Below are 22,973 nucleotides of genomic sequence, written 5' to 3' on the forward strand. Positions count from 1 at the left end.
GTGATGTTGAAATCACCCATTTTTATTCACCCAATGATACATATCCAAATCGGAACCAATCTACCAAAACTTCAGTTTGAATGGGTGCCATTAAAAGTCGCCCTACAACTGACCGACCAAAAACCGTAATTGATGACGTAAAAATTATTAGACGTTATGCAAAAATATGTAGAAAATTCTATTTATCCATTCGGGAATCTGCATCACAACATGAAAAAGTAAATTTAATTTTGATCAATTAACACTACAATTATTTGATGATGATTATAACTACAGAATCAGGCTACTCGTATGTTAGGAGTAATATATTTAATCGCCACATTTGTAGATATGGGACTAATTGAAATTAATTGTGCCTTCTCATGATTTTTTGGCCTCTTGGTAAAAAGTGTTTAATTCTCTATTTTAAAAATGTTCATTATTGCATATTCTCTTTTTTTGCTTGAGTATCTTTTTAGTGTTCCTTCAGATTTCTGAGTACTTTCTTATGGTTTTCATCGAGACAGTTTCTACTGTCCTTAGTCGTACAACATTCCTTTCCACCAGTTTTTCTACACTTCTCATCAAACAATTCTTTATTGTTAGTTTTATTTTCCAAGCCCAGCGTTTGCTCTGCCACCCTTTCTATTAATTTTTTTACTTGCATTCACACCTTTTCCATATTGTCGTCTATGTTACTTATTCTCAGATTTATGCTAACTTGTTGATGTTTTAAAATAGAAAACTTTAGTCTCAAAATTATATTAATGTTAACATTATAAAACTATAATATGTTAAAAATAAACCTCTTTTGTGATTTAAAATGTCGATTAAAATAATTCATTCCCTCCATGATAACAAATTATACGGTGCATTGGGACTGTACAGTACATTTTCGATTATCCCTTGAACTCCTGTATTGCTCGTCAGTATGATGGTTCCCAACTTTCTATACCCAACTTGCCCGCTTACCTTTATCGCTTTCCTCTTTTTCAATCGATCTTATTTGCTGCTGAATCTTTTGCTCCTTCTTATTTTATAGGGTATCAATCTTTGGCTTTTGTTCCGTAACACAACTATCTTTTCTGTAACGTCATCCCCCACTTTTCTTGCATTTCTTAATTTTATATCTATTTTAAATTTATTCAACATGAACTTTTCAATTTGTCCTTCTAAAGCTTTATAACATATTTGTATTGATCTCTATATCCGAAATTCTGTTTGTTTTCTCTTTCTAGCTTCCTGATAAATACTTTATTTCCTCTTTCATCTTTTTGTCTCTTTTTTAATTTCCATGAATTATTGTTGGTTTTCTCTATTTTTAGTTGTAGTTAGTATTTGCTTTATTAACGTATTGCACTCATCAATACATAATCCTAATCTCTTTTTCTCACGGAGTCGAGAATTTTATATTTCTCATTATCACTACATTCCCATAACTGATTTTCAGTATTATCATTCTTCTATCATGAATTTGCTCTATCAAGCTATCCAAGTTCTTTCGCATTTATTTTTACAGATTTTAACACCTATACATCTCCTTTCCTAAATATATCTGTACTAGAATTTAACATTTCAATTTTAAATGAACTGAGTTATTTAAAGTTGATACATCTTGTAGTATAAACACATTATAATAATAAATATATAGTTCATATTCTATTTTATCTCTATTTTTAAAACAGCTTCTTATACCTATCTGAAACGCCCTTAGGGAAGTAAAAAGCCTTGTTGAAATCGAATTTTACCGTAATAAAACTGTACTTTTTCTTTCACTAGGAAGTACCGTTACGCTTACCAACATTTCCGCATTTTTATTCCTCCTCCTAAAAAATAATCATGAAAAAGGATTCTTATTACAGTTTGTTATTACAAAAAATGAAGGATACATCATCGTCATAAAGCATATTTCTATAGACGAATTGTTATTAATGTAAACCCAACTGCAGGTAAGAAGTCTTCGGACACCCCCTCGGTTAGTATAATAGAGCTTTGATGGATTTTTGTTAGATAATATTCGTGGTATAAGGGTATAATTTTCACTGAACAAAATTACTTCTACACAAAATAATATATGGTCAAGAACTTTTACTCAAAATTAATTTTCCTTTCTTGCGAAATAATAAATATTGAAAAAATAGTATACCCTTAATAAAACATGAAAATTAGAAGTGATTAGTATTAGTTCCATAATAAATGTAGTGTACTCAATGTATTTCAGCCAATTTATCACTCAAAATTCCATTTCCCTTCTAAATATTGGGCAGTGTGATTCAAAAATAAATTTCAATTTGTAGTGTAATATGTGCATCAAAGTGTGTGGACCAAAAGGAATAATTTCTTGACCTTAAATTTTTCGCAATATCATAATCATATTAAGAGCTGGCTAAGATAACGTCAACGTTTTATGTTCCAGCATTTTTACAAAAGTTGTATTTTTTTAAATTTTTTTCTGAGGAATTTATTTTTTTCTGAAGAAATCTGTTCACAAAGGCCGATAATATAGACGTTGTTAGTTATTGCGAGTTTGTCTACTTGTGTTAACGTTAAAGTTCGAAGACGTTGAAATTATCACCATGCTAGCGATTTTGACCAATGTGAAAGTGATTGTAATGCAATGACAATGATGCTAGAAGATACAAAGGGATACACAGGATACTAACTAGTCAACTAAGCCTCAAGATATGCGCTGCAGGAAACTAGTTCTGCGAGACTCTTTTGCTACCATGTGTCAAATTGTTGACCAACGGTTTAGAGACGAGTGTAGCATTGTGTATGGGAGGTAAGTCCGGTTGTGGAAAAGGAAATAATATTGGCTTTGTTATTGAAAGCTAAAACTACTGCACTATTACCATAGACAAATTTTAAAATTTCGTGAGCTTTTTAGTCCTTTTTTCTCAAATTGAAACAAAACTTCATGTTACTGTTTCGTTCAAGATTTCACTATGGTCAAAACACAATTTCACTGAAGCGATTATAGTAGCAGACTGATAAGCTGGAACAGGTTTAAACTTGTCACTACTCATCTCAACAGATAAAGGTATGATGCTTGACATATTCAATTCAAATTTCTTAATCGTTGGATATTCAGGGTGTTTTTACTTCTACTGGTGCCTCAGCCTAATTCCCACCCTTTTTCAGATTCTGCTTAACCATGCGCCGTAAGGGCAATGGTGCCTTACCCAAAATTTTTAGACCTTTATAATTATATTTGTTTAGTTTAACGCATCAGTATTTGCTGTTAAGCCGTAAATAGTGTTCACAGTATTATAAGATTAGTAATAAAATGGCGACATTTACACCAACGAAACTACTCCACTATTAGTGAATGAAAAACTTAATATTTTAAATGTACACAATTGCATAAAATACGATTATCCGAAATTTACTGTACAAGAAACTTGTCGATCGATGTTCCCGAATGACTGGAGTTGGAGAGTGCAACAATTTTAAATTATTGCGGGGGAGAAAGATAGCAGACCAAGTGGAACCTCCCAAAAAAAAGTCCAGGCAGATCAGTAAAAGTCCTTAATGAAGACACGAAAAGTGTAATTCCAAGAAAAGTTCACTCTTTTTATTTTAAAAAAGATATACCCACCCTAGATAAGATTTTAATAGAGCTTGGCCAGGATGACAGTATTCCGTTGATAACTAAAAAACTTTTATGGACCACTTTGAGAAATATGGATTTTGCCTGCGAAAAGCATAACCGTAAAGCACTTTTACTGGAAAGCGATGAAATTGTTTGCTGACGACGAAAATACTTAAGAAGTATAAAGCAGAACAGAGCAGAAGAAAATGTTTTATCTTGATGAGACGTGGATTAATGAAGGTTATACAGTACCAAAAATGTGGCAAGACAAAAATATAACCAGTGCTCGCCAAGCTTTCATGGGAGGCCTGTCAACGGGTATTAAGGTGCCTTCAGATAAAGAGAAGAGACTAATAATCGTCCACATTGGAAGCGAAGAGGGATTTGCTAACCTTTCAATCATGCCATACGGGAGATTACCACGAGGACATGGATTCGGATGTTTTTGAGAAGACTGTAGCGGGTGGTAGTACCTGCACTTGATAAAAAGAAAGAGTTTTACAATGAAATTAATGCCAAACTATGAAAATAGCTTAAATATTCGTTGGGTCACTCTGTGGTCCCTTTGCACACCTAATGAGGATTTATTACTCTATATCTTTCTGAAATAAATTATAGTCGAAGTTTACTTGTAAGTTTGTAGGTTATTTTTATCTGTGTATTTTAACATGTATAAAAACGCTGAAATGCAACATGCATTTTGTATATTGTATGGCAAATGGTAATTCGCGACAAGCTAGATATCTTTACGCTAAAAAATATCTGCAACGAATGACGCCTCATCATTCCGTATTTGGACGTAATCACAACCGCTTATCTGAAAGTGGAATATTAAAAAGGAATTCAACAAACACTAGTTATTTTCGGATAGTTAGAAATGTAATGGTAGATCAAGCAATTTTAGATGAAATTGATGTACACAGGACAAGCACTAGAAAAATTGCTAACACCTTAAATATCACCCATTCATCTGTTTGGCGAGTTTTAAAAGAACAACAGTTATATTCTCACCACACCCAACAGGTTCCAACTCTTGTACCTAGAGATTTTCCTCAATGAGTTAGGTTTTACGAATAGTTGACAAACCAAATGCCATAAAATACATAATTTTTAAATAATATATTGTTTACGGACGTGGCAAATTTTTCAAAAGTACATAAATTTCCACAATAATCACGCGTAGGTTGACAAGAATCCTCATGCGATTATAGAAGACCATTTTCAAAATGTTTTTTCAGTAAACGTAAGGATTGATATTGTAGGGGATAATTCAATTGGTCCCCCTTTTTTGCCTCATGGAATGGAATTGCTCACACCAGTTTTCTCAAAAACGATCTCCCTGAACTATTTGAAAAAATTGCACTCAATATCAGACATGTAGTTTATGCTGCTAGGCAACATTTAAATGCAACATATCCTAACCGTTGGATTGGTCGAGGCCCCAACATTGGCCTTTTTGATTCCCTGAGTTAAATCCTTGTGATTTCTGTTTATTGGGTTATTTTAAATTCTTAGTCTACACGACACCTATGGTTGATATTATCGATTTGAAGAATCACATTCCAAATAGCATATGACTCGATAAGAAATACAACCCAAATCTTTAAACGTATACGGCAACCCATGACTCATAGGCTACGTTCATGTATTTTGGCTAGAGGTGATTATTTCCAGCATCTATTATGAATCGTATTACAATTTACATCTTAACTGATTTCCACTCAATTTTTTTGGGCCTGGTGGAGTCTTCATCGCTTATATTTCTGGCAAATATTGTTTTGTATTCCAGTTCACTTTTGAGCAGAGGAACTTCTTTATCCTCTTCTAAATTGGCATTTTCTTCTTCTTTAATTAGGAGAAGGTGGTAGAACTGATGAAAGTAGAATTACTGGTTTTCTTCTTCTTCTACCTGTTTTATTGTTGGGGTCTATATATTTCTTGTACATTCTCTCAAAATGTTTCCTACGATTCTCAGAATTTGCTGGAGTTATTCATTTTAAAAGTTTTCTCCATTTCATTCGCTATTAGCTGGAACATTTTATTAAAATTCTCCTTATTTTATTATCTCCTTCCGGTATTGTTCATAGAAACCTGAAAAAATCAAGTTATTGTAAACCTTCAACCACAGAATGTTAATTTTTTTGTCATTTAATCATATTTTCCATTTCATCTGAGATTATGCCTAAAATCAAAACGAAATTTCGACAGAAAAATCTCTCGATATCAACGACTGCGAAAATCAATCTGTTGAGTACCCGCAAATGTAAATCTATATCTTCTAAAATAAATATAAACTAATTGAATTATTATAATGAACAATCTCATTTAAAAGCGAATTTTCATTGAAGAGAGAAGCGATAATAATCATTTTAGGGTGGTCTAGGGAGAAAGGCCTAGAATACTAAGGGAAAGGGATCGAAAGGTTGGTATCGTGGGAAACACACTTTTCTGCTCGTCACACAACCGACACGCGCCTATCGTCGTCAATAGTTTGGCGTTAACAGTGGTAGGTATTGAAAGGGGCAAGAGGGACATACTGGCAAGCTATATATGGAAAGACTAAATGAACATGGACATACATTATTTTTAATACTCAACCATACCACCTTGAACTTTTTGTTCTTATTAAATTATTCGGAACTTTTATTAAAAAGGCTGCCCAGATTGCTGTTAACAGAATAAAATCCGATGTTCTACAAACCAAATAACTTCTTGCTCCTTTGTTTACTACTATAAGATAAAACTAACTTAGATTGAAAGTTATTGCATATTGTATAATCAATCAATGGATATATAAATGAAAAATTCAGTTTTATCTAAAAAACTTCAACCGATGCATATCGGATCAACTATACTTAATCTAGTGTGTATAACTATTTACAGGATATTGATGATTATTTACTGTGTTAGTCATCATTGGGCTTTTTCAAAGGATCTGTAAATTTACGATAAAATGATATAATCTTCAATTATTGTAATGTCCTATATCCTTTCTAAAAGATTTTGTTACATGTTGAGATATAAATCAACAAGAATGAAATTCTAAAAAATAGTGAAATAAAACTTTTCATACAGAGTTTAAACAAGGTAAGACAAAAACAAAACACCAATATTCTTAAATGAAGTGTTTAAATTCACACCGATAAAGGCCAGGGGTCCGGTTTTTTCCGCGGTGCTGATAGCCGGTAAAGCGATAAGAAGCATCAGGATTAGGACTTTTTCGATTGAATATAGTAAGGAAATAGGACAGGTCCTGATTAATATTAAATAGTCGAAATAATATTCAAGAAAACATCTATGGACAGCAGAAAAAGGAAAAGTGAAAAAGATAACGAAGAAAAAGGGACAGCCTATTTCAGTAGAAGCAAAAAAACATTTAGATCGCTATTGAAAACGCATGGAAATATGGAGAAAAACCTTGAAAGAATGAAGGAACAAATAGGTGAATCTATGGACAATCTGGCAAAAGAGGTAGTGGAAGAGCAAAAAGGGTAAAGATAGAAAATGGACAATTAAAAAATGAAAATAAACAACTGGAAAAGCTGGTAGCGGGCATGGATGAAATACTAGAGAGATTTGAAAAGAGACAAATAATGTGGTGGTACAGGGCATCAAAATAGATAAGAGTGACAAAGAGCAAACTTAAAATAAGAACAACTTCAATATAATTAACACCTTACCTCTGTACATGAATAAAACGAAAACTCATCTTTCTGACTGAACACGTGCTACAAATAGATTCAGAAGTTATTTTTGTTAGACATCCGCCCCAGATCAAATACGTAACCACTACATTAAGTCAAATGTCAATGCTGTTCTGTGACTGGCTGAAAATCATAGCATGTAGTGTCACCTATCGTCAAATCTATAAACGTATTAGTTGTGCTCGTGAACCAAGAAAGGATTCTTCGGTTCATTTTCCCCTTTTGCACCAGTTTCCACACTCTGGTTCAGACTTCTATGTCAACCGTCAAGAAGTAAAGATGTGAATTTATGTAAATTTTTCAACAAGGGTCTTTTTAACACGATTATATCAGCTTCACCTATATGTGTGATTGTTTGTTTGTAACTCTCCTAAGCAAGTGGCTTATTTAATAAAAAAATCGTTCGACAGAGTTAGAAATTGAGAACTTCAACAACCTTACTAACTACACCGTTATGGCTCGTTATAAGTTTCGAGTAGATGTAGCTATACAAGCAGTGAAGCCATTATACGAATCTGAGTATCAATTAAATAAATATACGAGTAGTTTAAAAAATCAAAAAACACGCTTTCGTAGCATATGAAACAATAAGTGAACAATAAATATAGTTTAAAAAATCACGCTTTTAAAGCACATGTCTTGCATTTACAGAGTATTACAGACAAGTTTGACAGCTTGAAATTCAATTATTTCCATTTTCAGAAAAATCTTCATAGCGACTCACTTAATATGCCTTTGTTGTTAAAAAATGTGGAATCCTTGTTTTGGCCATTATGGTGACCTTCAAATGTCCTGAGACCTGTCGATTTTTATAGGTTAGACCGGATACTTCTTCTTGGCAATATCCAATGGATTTGGATATGCCGACATAAGTAAATCATTTTCCCAACTAATTTCTGATTTTTTATTTATTAATGGCTGTTGATTATAATTACATTTGCTACTGAATTACATTTACTTTTTTGTCTGTTAAAGTATGAACTAAAGATTATAAATTTTGTGTTTTCCCATTAATTAAAAAATACTAAATATATTGGCGCTCATAAATTATTAAACCTAAAAGAATGTCCTAAAATATTTAATACTCGAACCCTCAGCACAATGAGCTATGATTTTTTTCCATTGGCCAATTTAATAACAAGTTCGTTACAAAACGATTTATTACAAATGGTAGAATATTATGGAAAAATACTTTAATGGTACGACCATATACAAAATAATCCGCATGAATTAATTATGAATATATAATGTATTTGATAGAAAAATCAAATAAGTGATATGAACAAGAAGAAATGAGAGAGAGATAAACGTATTATATCTATATACTACAGAGACAGGATATATATATATATATATATATATATATATATATATATATATATATATATATATATATATATAAGATAATTTATATGTAGAAAAACGATTATTTAATATGTCGGAAAAACGATTTTAGAATGCTAAGATATCAAAATATTATATCAATAGCTGGAAAGCATCCTAAACAATAATATTCCTTCTAGTGAGTTCATGCAATATAAGATAATCTTTTCAAGATATTATAGAAGACCCTGTCCAACAAAACTATACCAATGTTTCTTCAAAATGTTTTTCATTTCATGTAATCATAAATACTTTTGTCGACATATTTATCAAAAATATTGGAATATATTGATAATCCTTTAAAAATAAGAACAAGAACATCATTTTAATCACATTTATTGTATTATTTCCGCTATTGAACTGATAATTTTCTCTACAGACTCATCAAGTATAATTTGAGTAAGATCGTCTAAGCTCGACAGTAATCGACTAAAAAAGTGTGCAGACTGCCTTAACTCAATACTGCGTTGCGCGTTCCGCTAAAATCGGTTAGAAATACATTTTCGAAAGAAAAAAAAAGAGATCGTGTATGGTGGTGTTACCTTTACCCTAACCCCGTCTACAAAATGTCGGGAGACGTACAACCGAGGAAAAGAAAGGACAAGAAAAAAAGAAAAGGTATTGCGTTAATGATATTAGTTTATTTTTAGCCACGAACAGCACGATGATATTCTATTTTTGTTCTCATAGTAAATTATGTAAACCAATTTTTATAATTTTTAGACGATGGAGACCAAATTCCTGAAAAGCTCCACGTTCCTCTTCTTACTAATAATAATTTAAATAATGAAGATGTTAACATTCACCTTCACAAGGATGAAGGGACAGGGGGTGGAATTTGTGCAAAGTTTGTGTTTTTCATTTTATTCTCTGCATTAACTGTACTTATTGGCCTTATAATTACAGAGTATAGAGGACTGACAGATCGTGAGTAAAGGTTTTATCTATTTATGAGTGCTTTAGATAATGTTTACCATTTGATAAAGTAGTCGTTGGATAATTTACTATTTTTTTATCCGAACTGCAATGTATAATAAATACTATCCATACTACTTCAAGAATATTTATCTTTTCAGATATTTATCAGTTTTTTTATAAAAAGTAAAAAAAATACATGCATTTGAAATAATTGTGTGTAATGTGATCAAAATAATCTTAATTTTGATGCATGCATCTGTTACTTTTTATATATCCCTACGTCCATAAATGCTCTGATGACTGTTCTATTAGTCCTTCATCAGATTGTTGCAGTTTCATGTACTTAAATTTACAGAATGTATACACAAAAGATAAGATAAAAAAGAGGTCATAAACTAAACCACGTATTATAGTGCAAATTTTAACACAAATGAAGCTCTTATTCAACATTATAATCTATTTTTCCAGTAAGCATTAACTTTCGTAAGGAAAAGCAAATGAAAACAACAAAAATATTGTATTCCTTTAATCTCCTTGAATTCTTTATTGGTATTTACAAATATTCTTGTTTATTTGTAGATCATAATATTGTTTCCTAGTACTTTTTCTAAAATCCAGTCATATTTTTGTTATTCAAAAATTCTGAGTATCAAAAATATATATTTGTAGATTGACCTTTTTCTAGCATACTTATCAGGTGCAGCATTAACAGAGAAACCCAAAACCTTCCATAAACCCTCACAGCACCTCAAAATGATTAAGATCAGGACCTCTTAGTAGCCAAAAATATCAGAGCCTCGTTCAGTCAAACAACTAGTTCAGGAAATATTCCTAAAGTATTGTAAGGCCACCTAAATACTCAACACTTATTGCTATAGATACTTTCAAAAGTATTGTTGTCAATAATAGTGTGAATGAAACATACTAAATCTTCTATTCTTCAAGAAGAGTAATGAGATTTTGAGTGATTAAAGAAGCCGAAAGTTGTTGCGGCTCACATAATAATTTGAAGACAATTCGAGGAGCAACAAATTCATACTTATCATTTAACAATTAATCAAAGATTGCGTGATCTTACGATTGAATGTAAAAGTACATTCGAAATGTCAATTTAATGAATTATATTTTGTTTACTGATGAAGCTATTCATATGAAATACCTTACAAATTTGAAAGAAAACTAATACAAAATGTCATTGATCACTAAGAGGAATTTGTAATAAGTCCTCAGATGAGATAAACTCCTCAATCAAAGAAAAGTATGAGGATTCGATTTGATGAAGCTCTAGCTTGCAATACACTAACGAAATAAGCGAATCTTTTTGAACATTACTTCTTGCTTTAAATTGATAATAATTATTTTACTTAGGAGAGATGTTCTGTGTAGAAATATTAGATTGATTCTCAAAAATATTTTTTACCCAGGCGATTTAATACCTGACCCAACTCTTATTATTTCGTGTCACCTACATAAGCATAAAAGTTATACATCATTATTAACATAGATTTATTTTTTAGTTGAAACGACAGATCCGAATTCTAAATTTTCTCAGTTATTTGAAGGCTGGGTTGACTCTAATAATCATGATGATCACGATGAACACGTTTTAGATGCTATCGATGTTGACCACGACGAAAATCACGGTGAAGATCACAACGATATTTCATACGAAGAAGATCGTGGCGATGATGTAGACGAAGAAGGTAATGAGGATAATTCGGATGAAGATGATCATGACGATGAAGAATTAGTTGATGCTAGAAATAGCGAAGAGCAAGATGAGAATGATGAGGAATTAGAACCTATAGATGACAGTTATGAAGATGAAGAACCTGAAGAGGAGGATAGAGAGGAAATAGATGACGAGGAAGAAGATGATGAGGATATTGATTCCGTAGAGGAAGCTAAAGAATTCGTTGCTTCTGAAGAAGATGATATTGAACAAGATGAGGATGAGCCTGACGATAACCAAAATGAAGATTATAAGCATAAAGAACTAGATGATAATGAACAAAAAGATTTTAATGAAAAAGATGAAGATGACGATGAAGACATAGAACAAGATGATGAAGACCAGGAAGATGAAGACCAAAAATATGAAGATCAAGAAGATGAAGAACTTAAAAATGAGAAAGTTAGTACCGAAAATAGACTTGTTTCTGAAGAAAAATTGGCTGATGATAAGGATATTGAAAACAAAGAGGGCGATCTTGATCTTCATCAGGAAGAGGAACTAAATGAAGATATAACTTCCGATAAAGATAGCAAAGAAAAAAGTCAAAACAATAACGATGTAGATAATGATAACATAGATGAAAAAAAAGAGGTTTGTTTATTTTTCATAATTTTGTGTATTTTTATTTTATTTACTTCAAATTAACTAATTGTTACTTCTTTTCATAGTCTTTTTGTTTCACCTCATTTTTCTAATTCCTGACCTTGTTTTAGAAATAAGAATTTATTTGTTTCCTTACTTTTAATAAAACTAGAAATATAAAAAAACATTTTTTTTTTGATTATGGTAATTTCTGATTCATATCATAGTTGTTTTTTGAGTCAGTGATTATCTGATTTTTGATGATTGGATAATAATAGAAAATAGAAAGTACATTATCAATATTTCTGAATATTCGTCATCATTAGAAATAGCAAACATTGAATATAATAATTAATTCATTTAATTTTTAGTTTCACAATTAAAAAGTTACCATTGATGGATTGAAATAGCTTCGAATATAACAGAAATTTATGTAAAATTAAATTTGTCAATATAAAAAATATGTTATATATACCCTTCGTGAGGAAGTCCAACAAAATGAATTTCCACGCGGGAAAATGAATCACCAATTTATTTATTTTAATACACCTCGAAATAAAAATTACTTATTAATAACATGACAAGTAACTAATCGCTGAGTGTTCTTGAAAATTGAGTGATAGAGTAAACTATTTTAATAAGCAAATTTTAATCAGCTTCTCGTTATGAGATCCTCTGGAAAAGATAACATAATTATAAAAATAGTTGTAGATTCACATCAGAAAGAATAATTTAAATGAATAGAAGTTTCAATCAACAATTAAATAAATTTTGTAGTGTTATAAAATATATCAATAGACGATTTAATGTCTTAGGAAAATATACAGCTGAAATCAAAAACAAAGGAAACTGTTGAACAAGACCAAGAAAAAATAGGAAATGGCAGCGTAGAAAGTTCCGGTAGTAAGTATAAAAATTTTTATTTTTTAGTTTCCAAACACCATCTTAGCTCATTTTGAACTCGTTTTGGTAGTACCTTTTTACCACTTCTATAAGGATCTTAGTTGCTTGTGCTATAGCTTATTTGAGTACATTAAATGCATAAGTACTTGATTTTTGAATAAATTTTATATAAATAAGGAACATTAAAATACATTTTGTGAAACTACATTCTGAGAACATATAATTTTATTTTAAGTTTAAATTTACTCCAATACTGTAAATCAGGAAATGCAATATTTACAAAAAGCATTTGTTTTATAGTGGCCGTGAAAATTGGTGTTGGGCTAGCCCTTCTAGTGGTTGCGCATCTCGTGTTGGTAAAAAAATGGAGAAACGGTTAGTAGAATGCATGTAGATGTTGAGTTAAGATTCAAACCTCAAAAGTGGTAGATTAATTAAAAAAATAACAATTCATTTCCGTCTGTTTTAATTTGATGTAGTTATCTCCAATATTTCCCATAGGCAAAATTCGTAAACTACTTACTTGTATCAAGTAGGGGGATAACTATTTATCACTCCAAGTTAAACTTCATTTAAACATGTATGAACTTTTAGTAAACAAAAATAGCGTTCTGAGTACCATTGAGGTTATGTAAGATTTTTAAAAGACATTTTCTTCGTTTGAGTGATTTAGTACACAATTTTGTACACAATATGTTCAAATAAATAATTTTTCGTTGGATATTTCCTTTTAAAAATTTGTACATGTGAACAACAATGACCAGATCAACAATATATTGAAGAAATTAATTAAATATATATATATATATATATATATATATATATATATATATATATATATATATATATTCGATTTACTCATTTCATGTGATAATCTACATCTTTTAAGGTTAGATAGTCCGCCTTTTTGCTTCTGATTATTCATTGCCACTAACACCATTGCATTTCCTGGTAAGTACTAGGCTTTTGAAATATAATTTGTAAATGTCTTGTGTAATTTAACACAGTTTAATTTGTCCTATAAAAGCAATAATACATTAGGGAATAGTCCTCATTGAGAATAGTTCAATAATCATATTGCTTTTAGAGGGTAAATCTTATTAGATAAAAATGTTGAATCATCCAAAAATTTTAAATAGCTGGTGATGATACGCTGCCATTCGATAAACCACCTCCAGTAATCCAAGATCGAAGAAATACAATAATTGTCCCTCGAGCATTCAAAGAAGTAGAACCAGATATGGAGCAGGTTCAAGAAGGTATTTTAATTAATAACTTCGAAATATTTCAGTATAATAAAATGTCAAAATTCTTGTTTCTATCAAGTTTAATTAATTAACATTGAACTCGAACATAATAATTTCGATGAACAATAATTTCAATAAACAAAACAACATACTACATTTATTCATGCAAATAATTGCTGACTGATTTTAGAATAGGGAGATTGGAAATAAATATTCAAAAAAATTTTGGTGCTCCTATTCTTATATATCGCGCCTTTGTGTATAAAATAGCGGTTCTTTCCTTATTTGGAGGTATTATTTATCCTAACGTTGGTTTACAGTTACTTCATACCTCACTCACAAAGGAGGTGTAAAAATTAAGTGATGAGACCAATTTTTCAAATTCTGTGTACTTCAAAGAATTTCCTCTGGAAGTCAAGCAACATTCCACACCACAACTCGGATACCGATATAATTTTCATTCACTCACGTCAGATAAGTAAGGAGGATAAGAGGCCACAGGAACGAATTTATTATTCAAAATCTAGTTTATTGAAATTGCTGTGTGACAAAAGGCATTGTCATTATGTAATCAGCATGCATTCGATCTGTGACTTACTCATGTTTACTTATTTATTCAAATGGCTTTCTGGAACCATTTTCGCTCAGATCTTTCTCATTTCCAATTCATTAGTCAAACTTTGATGACGGTGGTGTGACTCAATAATTCTTCAATCATTAAACGATGATTTGAACGAACAATCTCTCAGATTTTGTCGACATTTTCAACAGTTCTTACTGTTGATTGCTTTCTACAAAGAGGTTCATTTCCATGGAATTTTGTCCTTCTAAAAATGCTGAAACATCTGTGCTCTTTTCAAAGCTCTCTCTCTCAGTAGACCCGCTACAGTATTTCAAAGTTTTTCTTGTACTGTAGTCTGAAGCAGCATCTGGTAGCACACCGTTGCTCGAGATTATGTCATTAACTTTTTGAACGCACCTAAAAATATAGTTTCACAAAAATAATGACGACGCCTAAGTCACCGAATCGAACAAGTGGAACATCGTAGTAAACATCTATCACGTGTCCATCTGCTACTTCTCCAAGACGCGTGCTTTCAGTGTTACCGTATCGAACGCTACGTTGCGAGTATCATCATTTCATTTCCATATCTCGTAAAAAATGACTCGCACAGTACTTTCGGCTAGATCATCTCTGTAAACGGTTAAATATTCAAGATGAGGCTATAGGTTTGGGGATGCAACATGTCAGATCTAATACTGTTCAATTGCGTATGACTGTGTGTTAGGAGATAAAAGATTAGATATAAAGTATGTTGTACCTTCAGTTTTTGGAATTAGCTCTGTCCACATTTCGATATAGTTTGCGTCTTTTCACAGTCTATATGTTATATTTGGTAAATACAGCTTGCTACTTGACTTATGTTTCACATATATTATTCACGTAATACAGATCTTAAGTTTACTACTCCCTTGCTACCGGTATAGGGGTAATAGGTATATTATTATTCCCGGGTATCAAAACTTATGAGTTATCTCATATCCTAGAAGATTTCTGTCATGATTCATGTTTATTCAAAATAATTGAGTATCTTCATATTTGTTATTATTATAAAGTTTATTGAAATTCCAACCACAATATTTTTTCTAAGTAGTTTTAATTGTTTCATTTTTAAGTCAAATAATTAATGGAATAAATAATGAATAATGTTACGGTTCTGTTACATGATTTGAATTAAAAATCTTCACAACCTCCAACCCCCATAAATTACAAAATAATATACCGTTTATTGGATACTTAATCAATGGTACTGAAGTAGAGATATGAACATCTGAGTAGATCAATTAATTCTTTTCGTTGATTTGCAAATATTTCTCCCTATTTTAAGTTCATGTTCATCACACGATCCTGTTGTTTGTAGAATCCGCATTGTAATCAATTTTTGACTACACTTCCAACACAGGATAAGATAAATGGAATATCTCATATATCACAAGACCTTTGAACAAATTTTATGAACAAAAAATTACTACACTACCTGTAAAAAAGAAATTCACCCATTCTCTCTATGGGGTTAGGCAATATACAATGGCTACATCTTCAATAACTGGAAAAAATTTTTTGCTTTGTTTATAAACTTTCATACTTAATACAATTATAACATTGCACAATTTTTGCGACAAATTCCTTTATTGTATATTTTTTAGAATTCTGGTTGTATAAAAAACGTACAATAACAAACATCTCTTTTTTTATTGCTAAACCGTTGATAATTCTTAATTGTTTTATCTTTTTCTTCTTCAGATTCATTCTTTTCGTTACAATCGTTCACTTTCAACCAAAATTAAAAGAATTTCGTTTGATGCGCTAGCTTCTATCTCATTGTCTATGTTATTGGGAGCTTTGGATATAGAACTTTTGTACAATCTCGCTTCGATTTCTGGAGATGAGCTATTCAGTTCAAAATAATATGTTGACACAGATTTACCTGGTGGAACACAAATTTTCTTTTGCCTTTTTCGTTTCACATTCACAAATATAAATTTTTTAACATGTCTGAAAATTGCGATTTCGATAGCACCCTACGATTTGTTTGTTTCCACATTGTTAGATTTCGGCGCCATGCCTTTTTTAATGGTCCAAATACTGAAGATTAAAGTAAGTTCCAGTTGGCCCATTTTGTATCCACTTCAAATACAAATGCTTATAGCTTTGTACACCACATATGGTGCTAATAATGGACCATCTCCTGTAGCGCAGAACATAATAGACGTAGAAGTTTTGGATGAATCCAAAATTCGATGCGTATGCTTAGATCCCCTTCTCACTAAAACCTTTTGCTTTCTGACAATCTCCTTGCCAATTCAAGATTTATTTCCAAAAATGTTAATTACCACTCCTTTCTAGGAAGATTGTTTTGAAATACAGGAATATGAACACCATTTCGATTCAAATACTGTTTAACGAATTTAAATAGCACTTGCTGGCCAGCCCAAATAAACTGGCAGCAAATGAAGCATTTACAATACTTTTTTCCTCCAATATACATAAGACAGGAGGCCATCCCTACATATCACCGTTTTTCCCAAGGCATTTATTGTATAACGTAGTTTTGGACACCCCACACTTATCTGCGGCTTGCTGGAACGATAGTTGACCCTCTATAACACTTTCAATGTTTTCGTGGCATCGTTCTGTATATTCTCTAAAAATAACACTTTGTGAATATTTTAGCATTTTCCGAAAACGAGTGATGTTTTTGCCAAATTCACATGAAAGTTGAGGTAATAGGTAAGTATTGATTCCATTGGAGTACTAATGTACAATTTTTAGTGTTCTGACAATAGGTGAAACTTTCTAACATATGTATGATGATAAATATTTTACTTAATTATTGTTATATAATACTTACTAATGAATTTCACGAAATGAAAATACTCTTTGTTGCGTCAAGTTTTAGGATGACATAAATAAGGATATTAAGTCAAAAACAAGGCTATCATTCCTAATAAGTGTTCAGTAATTTACAGTCTATTCAACATTCTAAAGTACATTCGTTCATAAATTACTCTACTATGATAATGCAGATTCCAGAAAGCTACTGTCGTCACCTTATACTTTTTTACTTCCGAAGCAGCGCAAATTGTTTATACGTCATTATCAAATATGAAAAGTAGGTGAAATTACTCAAACCATCGAGTTGGGCCAACTATCCAACTTAACACAATTTTCAACTATTTACCAAAAACTGAAAACCAATAGAGGCTCAATACTTGGGTTTTACATGAATTAACGTCAGCAAATTTTATGGATCGTGTTTTTTAATCTCCAACTTGTTTCGAATTTTAAATGGGGATTCAAAAATTACGCACTACACCATCGTCTCCTGTATAGCACTCAGTGATTCTTTCTAAAGCCCATTGAGCGGGTGGTATGTTGTCTTCTCTTACCAAGACAACAGCACCGATCACAACCTCAGGGCCGATTTTCTTCCACTTGGTACGTACAGTTAACTCGTTAAAATATTCATGACTCCATCTAGACCAAAAATGTTGCTTCACCTTTTGAATGTGCTCCCAGTGAGAAAGACGATTAATAGGAGTTGATGAATAATCATAGCCCCTTAGGTTGGTCAATGAATCACCTACTAGAAAATGGCCATGAGTAAGAGCGATAGGATCATTTGAATCAGAGGAAATAGTGGTTAAAGGTCTAGAATTTAATATGGCTCCTATTTCGATAATTAATGTATTGAATTGTTCATATGTGAACAACATCTCCTATCTTGCGACGTGTAATAAATGTTTTTGAAAGATTTTGACAGCAGCTTCCCATAGTCCACCGATATGAGGTGCGAGAGGGGGACTAAAATGCCATTGAATTCCCTTATCACTTAAATAACCTTGAATGTGATTTTGTGCCTTCGCTGAATTAATATCTTCTATAAATTCTTTCTGCATACGGTTAACCGCAACAAAATTAGTACCATTATCACTATAAATATCTTTAGATAGTCACAAGTCAAAGTCAAGATAGTCAAACAAAAGGCTAAACCACGAATCATTCGTTCCAAAGTTGAGAATCTTGTTAATGTTGTGAAGGGTCGAACAGTTGTACAAACATACAGGTCTGCGTTGCTCAGGTAGCTCAGGTAATTCTTCATCAGCGGTCAATAGAGAATTCGGCCAAGACGAATTAGGTTGGCTCAACCAAGTGGGACCGTTTTTCCATAAAGTAGCAGACGGAAACTCTGCAGGTGCTACTCCTCTTGATACAAGGTCCACTGGGTTGTCGTGCGTAGATACGTGCCTCCAACATTTTATCGGAGTCATGGTTTGAATTTCACCAACGCGATGTGCAACAAATGTTTTTAATTGTTGAAGCGAAGTTTGAAGCCACCGCAAGACAATTGTAGAATCAGTCCAATAAAAGGTATTTTATTTTTCTTTAAGAGCAGTTTTCACAGTTTTCATTAAAGTGGATAAAAGATGAGCTCCACACAACTCTAATCTGGGTATTGTTATTGTTTTGATAGGGGCAACACGGGATTTGGCACATAACAATTGTACCCTAATATTATCTGATTGGTCGACTATGCGTAAATAAATGCATGCTCCATATGTTTTTTCGCTTGCATCTGAAAATCCATGTAATTGAATTTCCATCGGTTTCCATCTTCGGTGATTACGGTACGTGGGAAAGACAGTAGGTTCAACGAAGGTAACTACTCGCAATATAATTTCCATTCAATATGGATTTCGACAGGTAATGACTCATTCCAATCAAGTTTGTCATTCCATAAATTTTGTAGAATAATCTTAACAAGTATAATAACTGGAGCCAGCAATCCCAGGGATCGAAGATTTTGGCTACCTTTGACAAAATAGTTCTTTTGGTAATTTTCTTTACCCGGATAGGTTTTACTGTGTAAGTAAGAGCCTCTGTACGTGAGTCCCAATATATACGTAATGTTTTCAGCGTAGTATCCCCAAGTTGTAGTTGAGGATTGATATCCTTGGCCGGTATGCCTTCTAAAATCGATGGATCGTTGGAGGCCCATTGTCTCATTGTTAGACCTGCATGGGACAGGATTTTAATCATTTGTTGTATAATGAGTTTTGCTAGTTCCTTATTTTTGGCTCCACAGATAAAATAATCGACATAAAAATCTTCTAACAATAATGTCACGACTAGAGGATACATTTCACCTAAATCTTCACTTAGTTGATGTAAACAACGAATTGCTAAATAAGGCGCAAAGGTAATACCAAAGGTGATAGTTTTCAATTCGGAAATTTGTAATCTATTTTTACTTTTCCAGAGTATCTGTTGAAATTTGCGATCCTTTTTCCTTACCAAAAATTGTCAGTACATCTTTTTTAAATCACCCGTTATAACAATGGGGTGTTTACGAAAATAAACAAGTCAGGTTGAATAGTAGAACCGGTATACAGTACATCATTTAAGGATACGCCTGTACATGTCTTCTTGGAACCACCATATACCACGCGTACTTTAGTAGTCAGACTGCTTTCTTTAATGACTGCATGGTGCTGTAAATAATAACTATTTAACTCAGAAGGATCATTATTTACTGGAGACATGTGTTTCTGCACTAGATAGTCTTCTAAGACTTCTTCGTATGAAATCTTGAGTTCAGGATTTTGGTTTAATTTAATTGGTTTAAACATTCGGTTTAAATGGTAGGGCGACAACGTAACGCCCATTTGCATCTCTGGTTACATTTTGGCGAAAATGCTGCTCACATTTTTCTTCATCTTCTGTGAATTTTTTAATTGTGGGACATTCTTCTACTTCCCAAAATTTTTGCAGATCGAATTCTGCGGGTGTAGTAGCCATGTGACAGTTGGAAACTGTTGGTGTGTTGGAAGGGGCAGCTCCGCCTATGATTCACCCAAGTATGGTCTTTTGCAGGTATAATTCTTGTTGATTCCGTGTTGAAAATCTGATTTGTCCCACGGACAATAATGAAAGAGTGGTTCCTGCTCCCAACAATAAATCAATAGGTGCTGGTCGATGAAAGTCTGGATCTGCTAACTTGATGTTGGCAGGTATCTTTATGAGTTCACGCTGAATCGGCTGATCCGGTACAATATGGGATATTGCTGGTACGATTAAAAAGGTTAGTGTCTTTTTATAAGCATTGAAACGTGATTTGATAGTAGCCGATACTAATTCAGTACAGTAGGTAGTCATAGAGTTTATTGCTCCTACAGGTATGTTACATACTGTTCTTTTCAATTTTAAAATGTCAGCAAGACGCTGGGTAATGAAATTCGTAGTTGAACAGGTATCGAGTAGGCCTCGACATTGAATAGGTCTAGTATCCTTGTCTAAAATGACTAGTACAGCAGTGACCATTATGTCATTAGACATTGCGTTTACTACAAGGGTCGTTTGCCTTTGTTCGGCGGTTGGATGCGGATAGGTCAGGTTACTTTGTTCAGGTAGCTGGTCAACTGCATTTTGTTCCGGAGGTATGTGCAATAATGTATGATGCCGCTTTCCACAGGTTTTACAAGAAGTTTGTAAATTACATGCATTAACTTTATGAGATTTACCAAAAAAGCATAAATGCGCCTCTAATACCATCTTACGACGATTCTCCACCGATAATTCGCAAAATTTACTACACGTGAATAATAAATGTTGCAAATTACATACTGGACATGGATAGGTCTTTTTTTGATAAGAGGTTTTATCTTGATTATTGGGTTGAGTTTAGAGAGTTTGAGTTTTAACTTCGGTTTTGGCAAACTTAGGATGGTTCATTATGGGACGAATCTGCGCAGTTAGCCCTGCGTCCTAAAAACTTGTGTAATTCTCGAAACGACGGAAATTTATCATTATGCAAGGTTAATTCCCACTGCCAAGCAGTATTTGCGCTGACTTTTGATAAAATTAAATCTACTAATGGTATATCCCAAAACTCGATCGGTGCCTTGAGGTTCTCCAAGGCTCTGGTGTGTTGGTAAAAAACGTCGACAAGTTCATTGAATGCAGCTGGAGTATCCTTTTGCAGCCGTGAAATATCTCTCAAAATAGTCACATGCCGACGTGCCATACGACGTGGGTGTTCGAATTTTTCTTCTAATATGGAAATTGCTACATTATAATTGTCATTCGTGATTGAATGAACGCAAAAATTAAATTATGATACGTAGTGTTTCGAGAAATTGAAAGGGTATTGGTTATCATGAACTAATAGAACTGTTCTATCTATTAATTCGATTGTATATTGTCAACAATTGATGCGATTGAAGCAGGCGATCGAACATATCAAACCCCATTGGAATATTATTTTCTGGTACTCTGCAAAATTTTTGATCAAGTATCATTCCTAGGAAGTTTACTTCTTTCACATATTCTAACTTTTCTCCATATAGATATAAGGTTTTGGGTTGGAGTTGAGTTCTTCTTGAGAAACATATAGCTGTTGTTTTCGATGTATTGAATCGCAACCCACGTCTTATTGACCAATGTTCTATTGTAGCTATTGTTTATTCAATGTTGTCATATTTCTTCCTCTGCAATAAATAACTAAGTGATCTGCGCATTTTACTGGTGATTTACAGTTTGCAATAATCGAATGTATCGCTATGAGAAATAATGTTGTGTTGAGATTGTGGTATACCATTTTCTTGTCTCTTCCATCCACTCGCACTTGATACTGGCGATGTTCTAGGAAGTTAGAGATATATTTCAATATGTTGCCTCGTATTGACCTGTCGTAGAGTATTTTCATTATTGAGTATTTCCAGACTACGCTTTACGAATATCACAAAATATTCCGATGCAGTGTTATTTTATTGCAAAAGCCTCATGTGTGTCTGATTCTAGATCTATAACATGGACCGATTTTTACGGAAGCCACACTATTCGGGAATTATTAATTTTTCTGATTCCAGATGCCATAGAAGTCTGTTGTTAATGATCTTCTCAAAAACTTTACCCATGGTACATGTAAGTGATGTTGGTCTATATGTTTTTGGGTCTGATTTCGGCTTATTTGACTTAGGAATAGAAATTATGATAGAGGTTGTCCATGCTTTGAGAAATTTTCTTTTGTCATTATTAGATTGTATATCTTTAATAAATGTTTTTTTGTTTAGTTATTTAAATTTCTTAGAAAACTAAGAGGAATATTCTCCTGGCCTGCACAGGTGTTTTTAGTTAGTATTGTAATGAGTTTTCGAGTTCGTCAATGGTTATTACAAGGTTTAAATTGTTGATTTGCTGAATATTGTTAATATTTATTTCTTGCTGCTCTATCTTATTTTTATAATTCAAAAAATCTTCTCTATAGTTTGAGTTATTCGAATATTTTTGGTATTCGTTTGCAAGATGTTTGCTATTTCGTTTCGGTCTTTATACAATATTGTTGAGCTCCAGAAAATTTATTGTGTGG

The 22,973-nt window shown here is 32.5% G+C and overlaps 1 protein-coding gene across 3 annotated transcripts in view; it reads left to right on the forward strand.

Annotated features, from left to right (window-relative positions):
* The window catches only part of LOC130451741 (aspartyl/asparaginyl beta-hydroxylase-like), a 113,932-nt gene that overhangs the window by 73,082 nt on the left and 17,877 nt on the right, over positions 1-22,973 (forward strand). The window contains exons 2-7 of one of the 3 annotated variants that reach the window (XM_056790956.1): positions 9,038-9,276; positions 9,382-9,585; positions 11,094-11,902; positions 12,709-12,796; positions 13,097-13,171; positions 13,936-14,055. In XM_056790956.1, coding sequence (XP_056646934.1) covers positions 9,225-9,276; positions 9,382-9,585; positions 11,094-11,902; positions 12,709-12,796; positions 13,097-13,171; positions 13,936-14,055 — 1,348 coding nt within the window. In that variant the 5' untranslated portion in view covers positions 9,038-9,224. The remainder of the gene's footprint in view (positions 1-9,037; positions 9,277-9,381; positions 9,586-11,093; positions 11,903-12,708; positions 12,797-13,096; positions 13,172-13,935; positions 14,056-22,973) is intronic. The other 2 variants (XM_056790957.1, XM_056790958.1) reach the window with 2 other exon arrangements.

The sequence above is a fragment of the Diorhabda sublineata genome, chromosome X (genome assembly GCF_026230105.1).
Source record: "Diorhabda sublineata isolate icDioSubl1.1 chromosome X, icDioSubl1.1, whole genome shotgun sequence".
NCBI lineage: Eukaryota > Metazoa > Arthropoda > Insecta > Coleoptera > Chrysomelidae > Diorhabda > Diorhabda sublineata.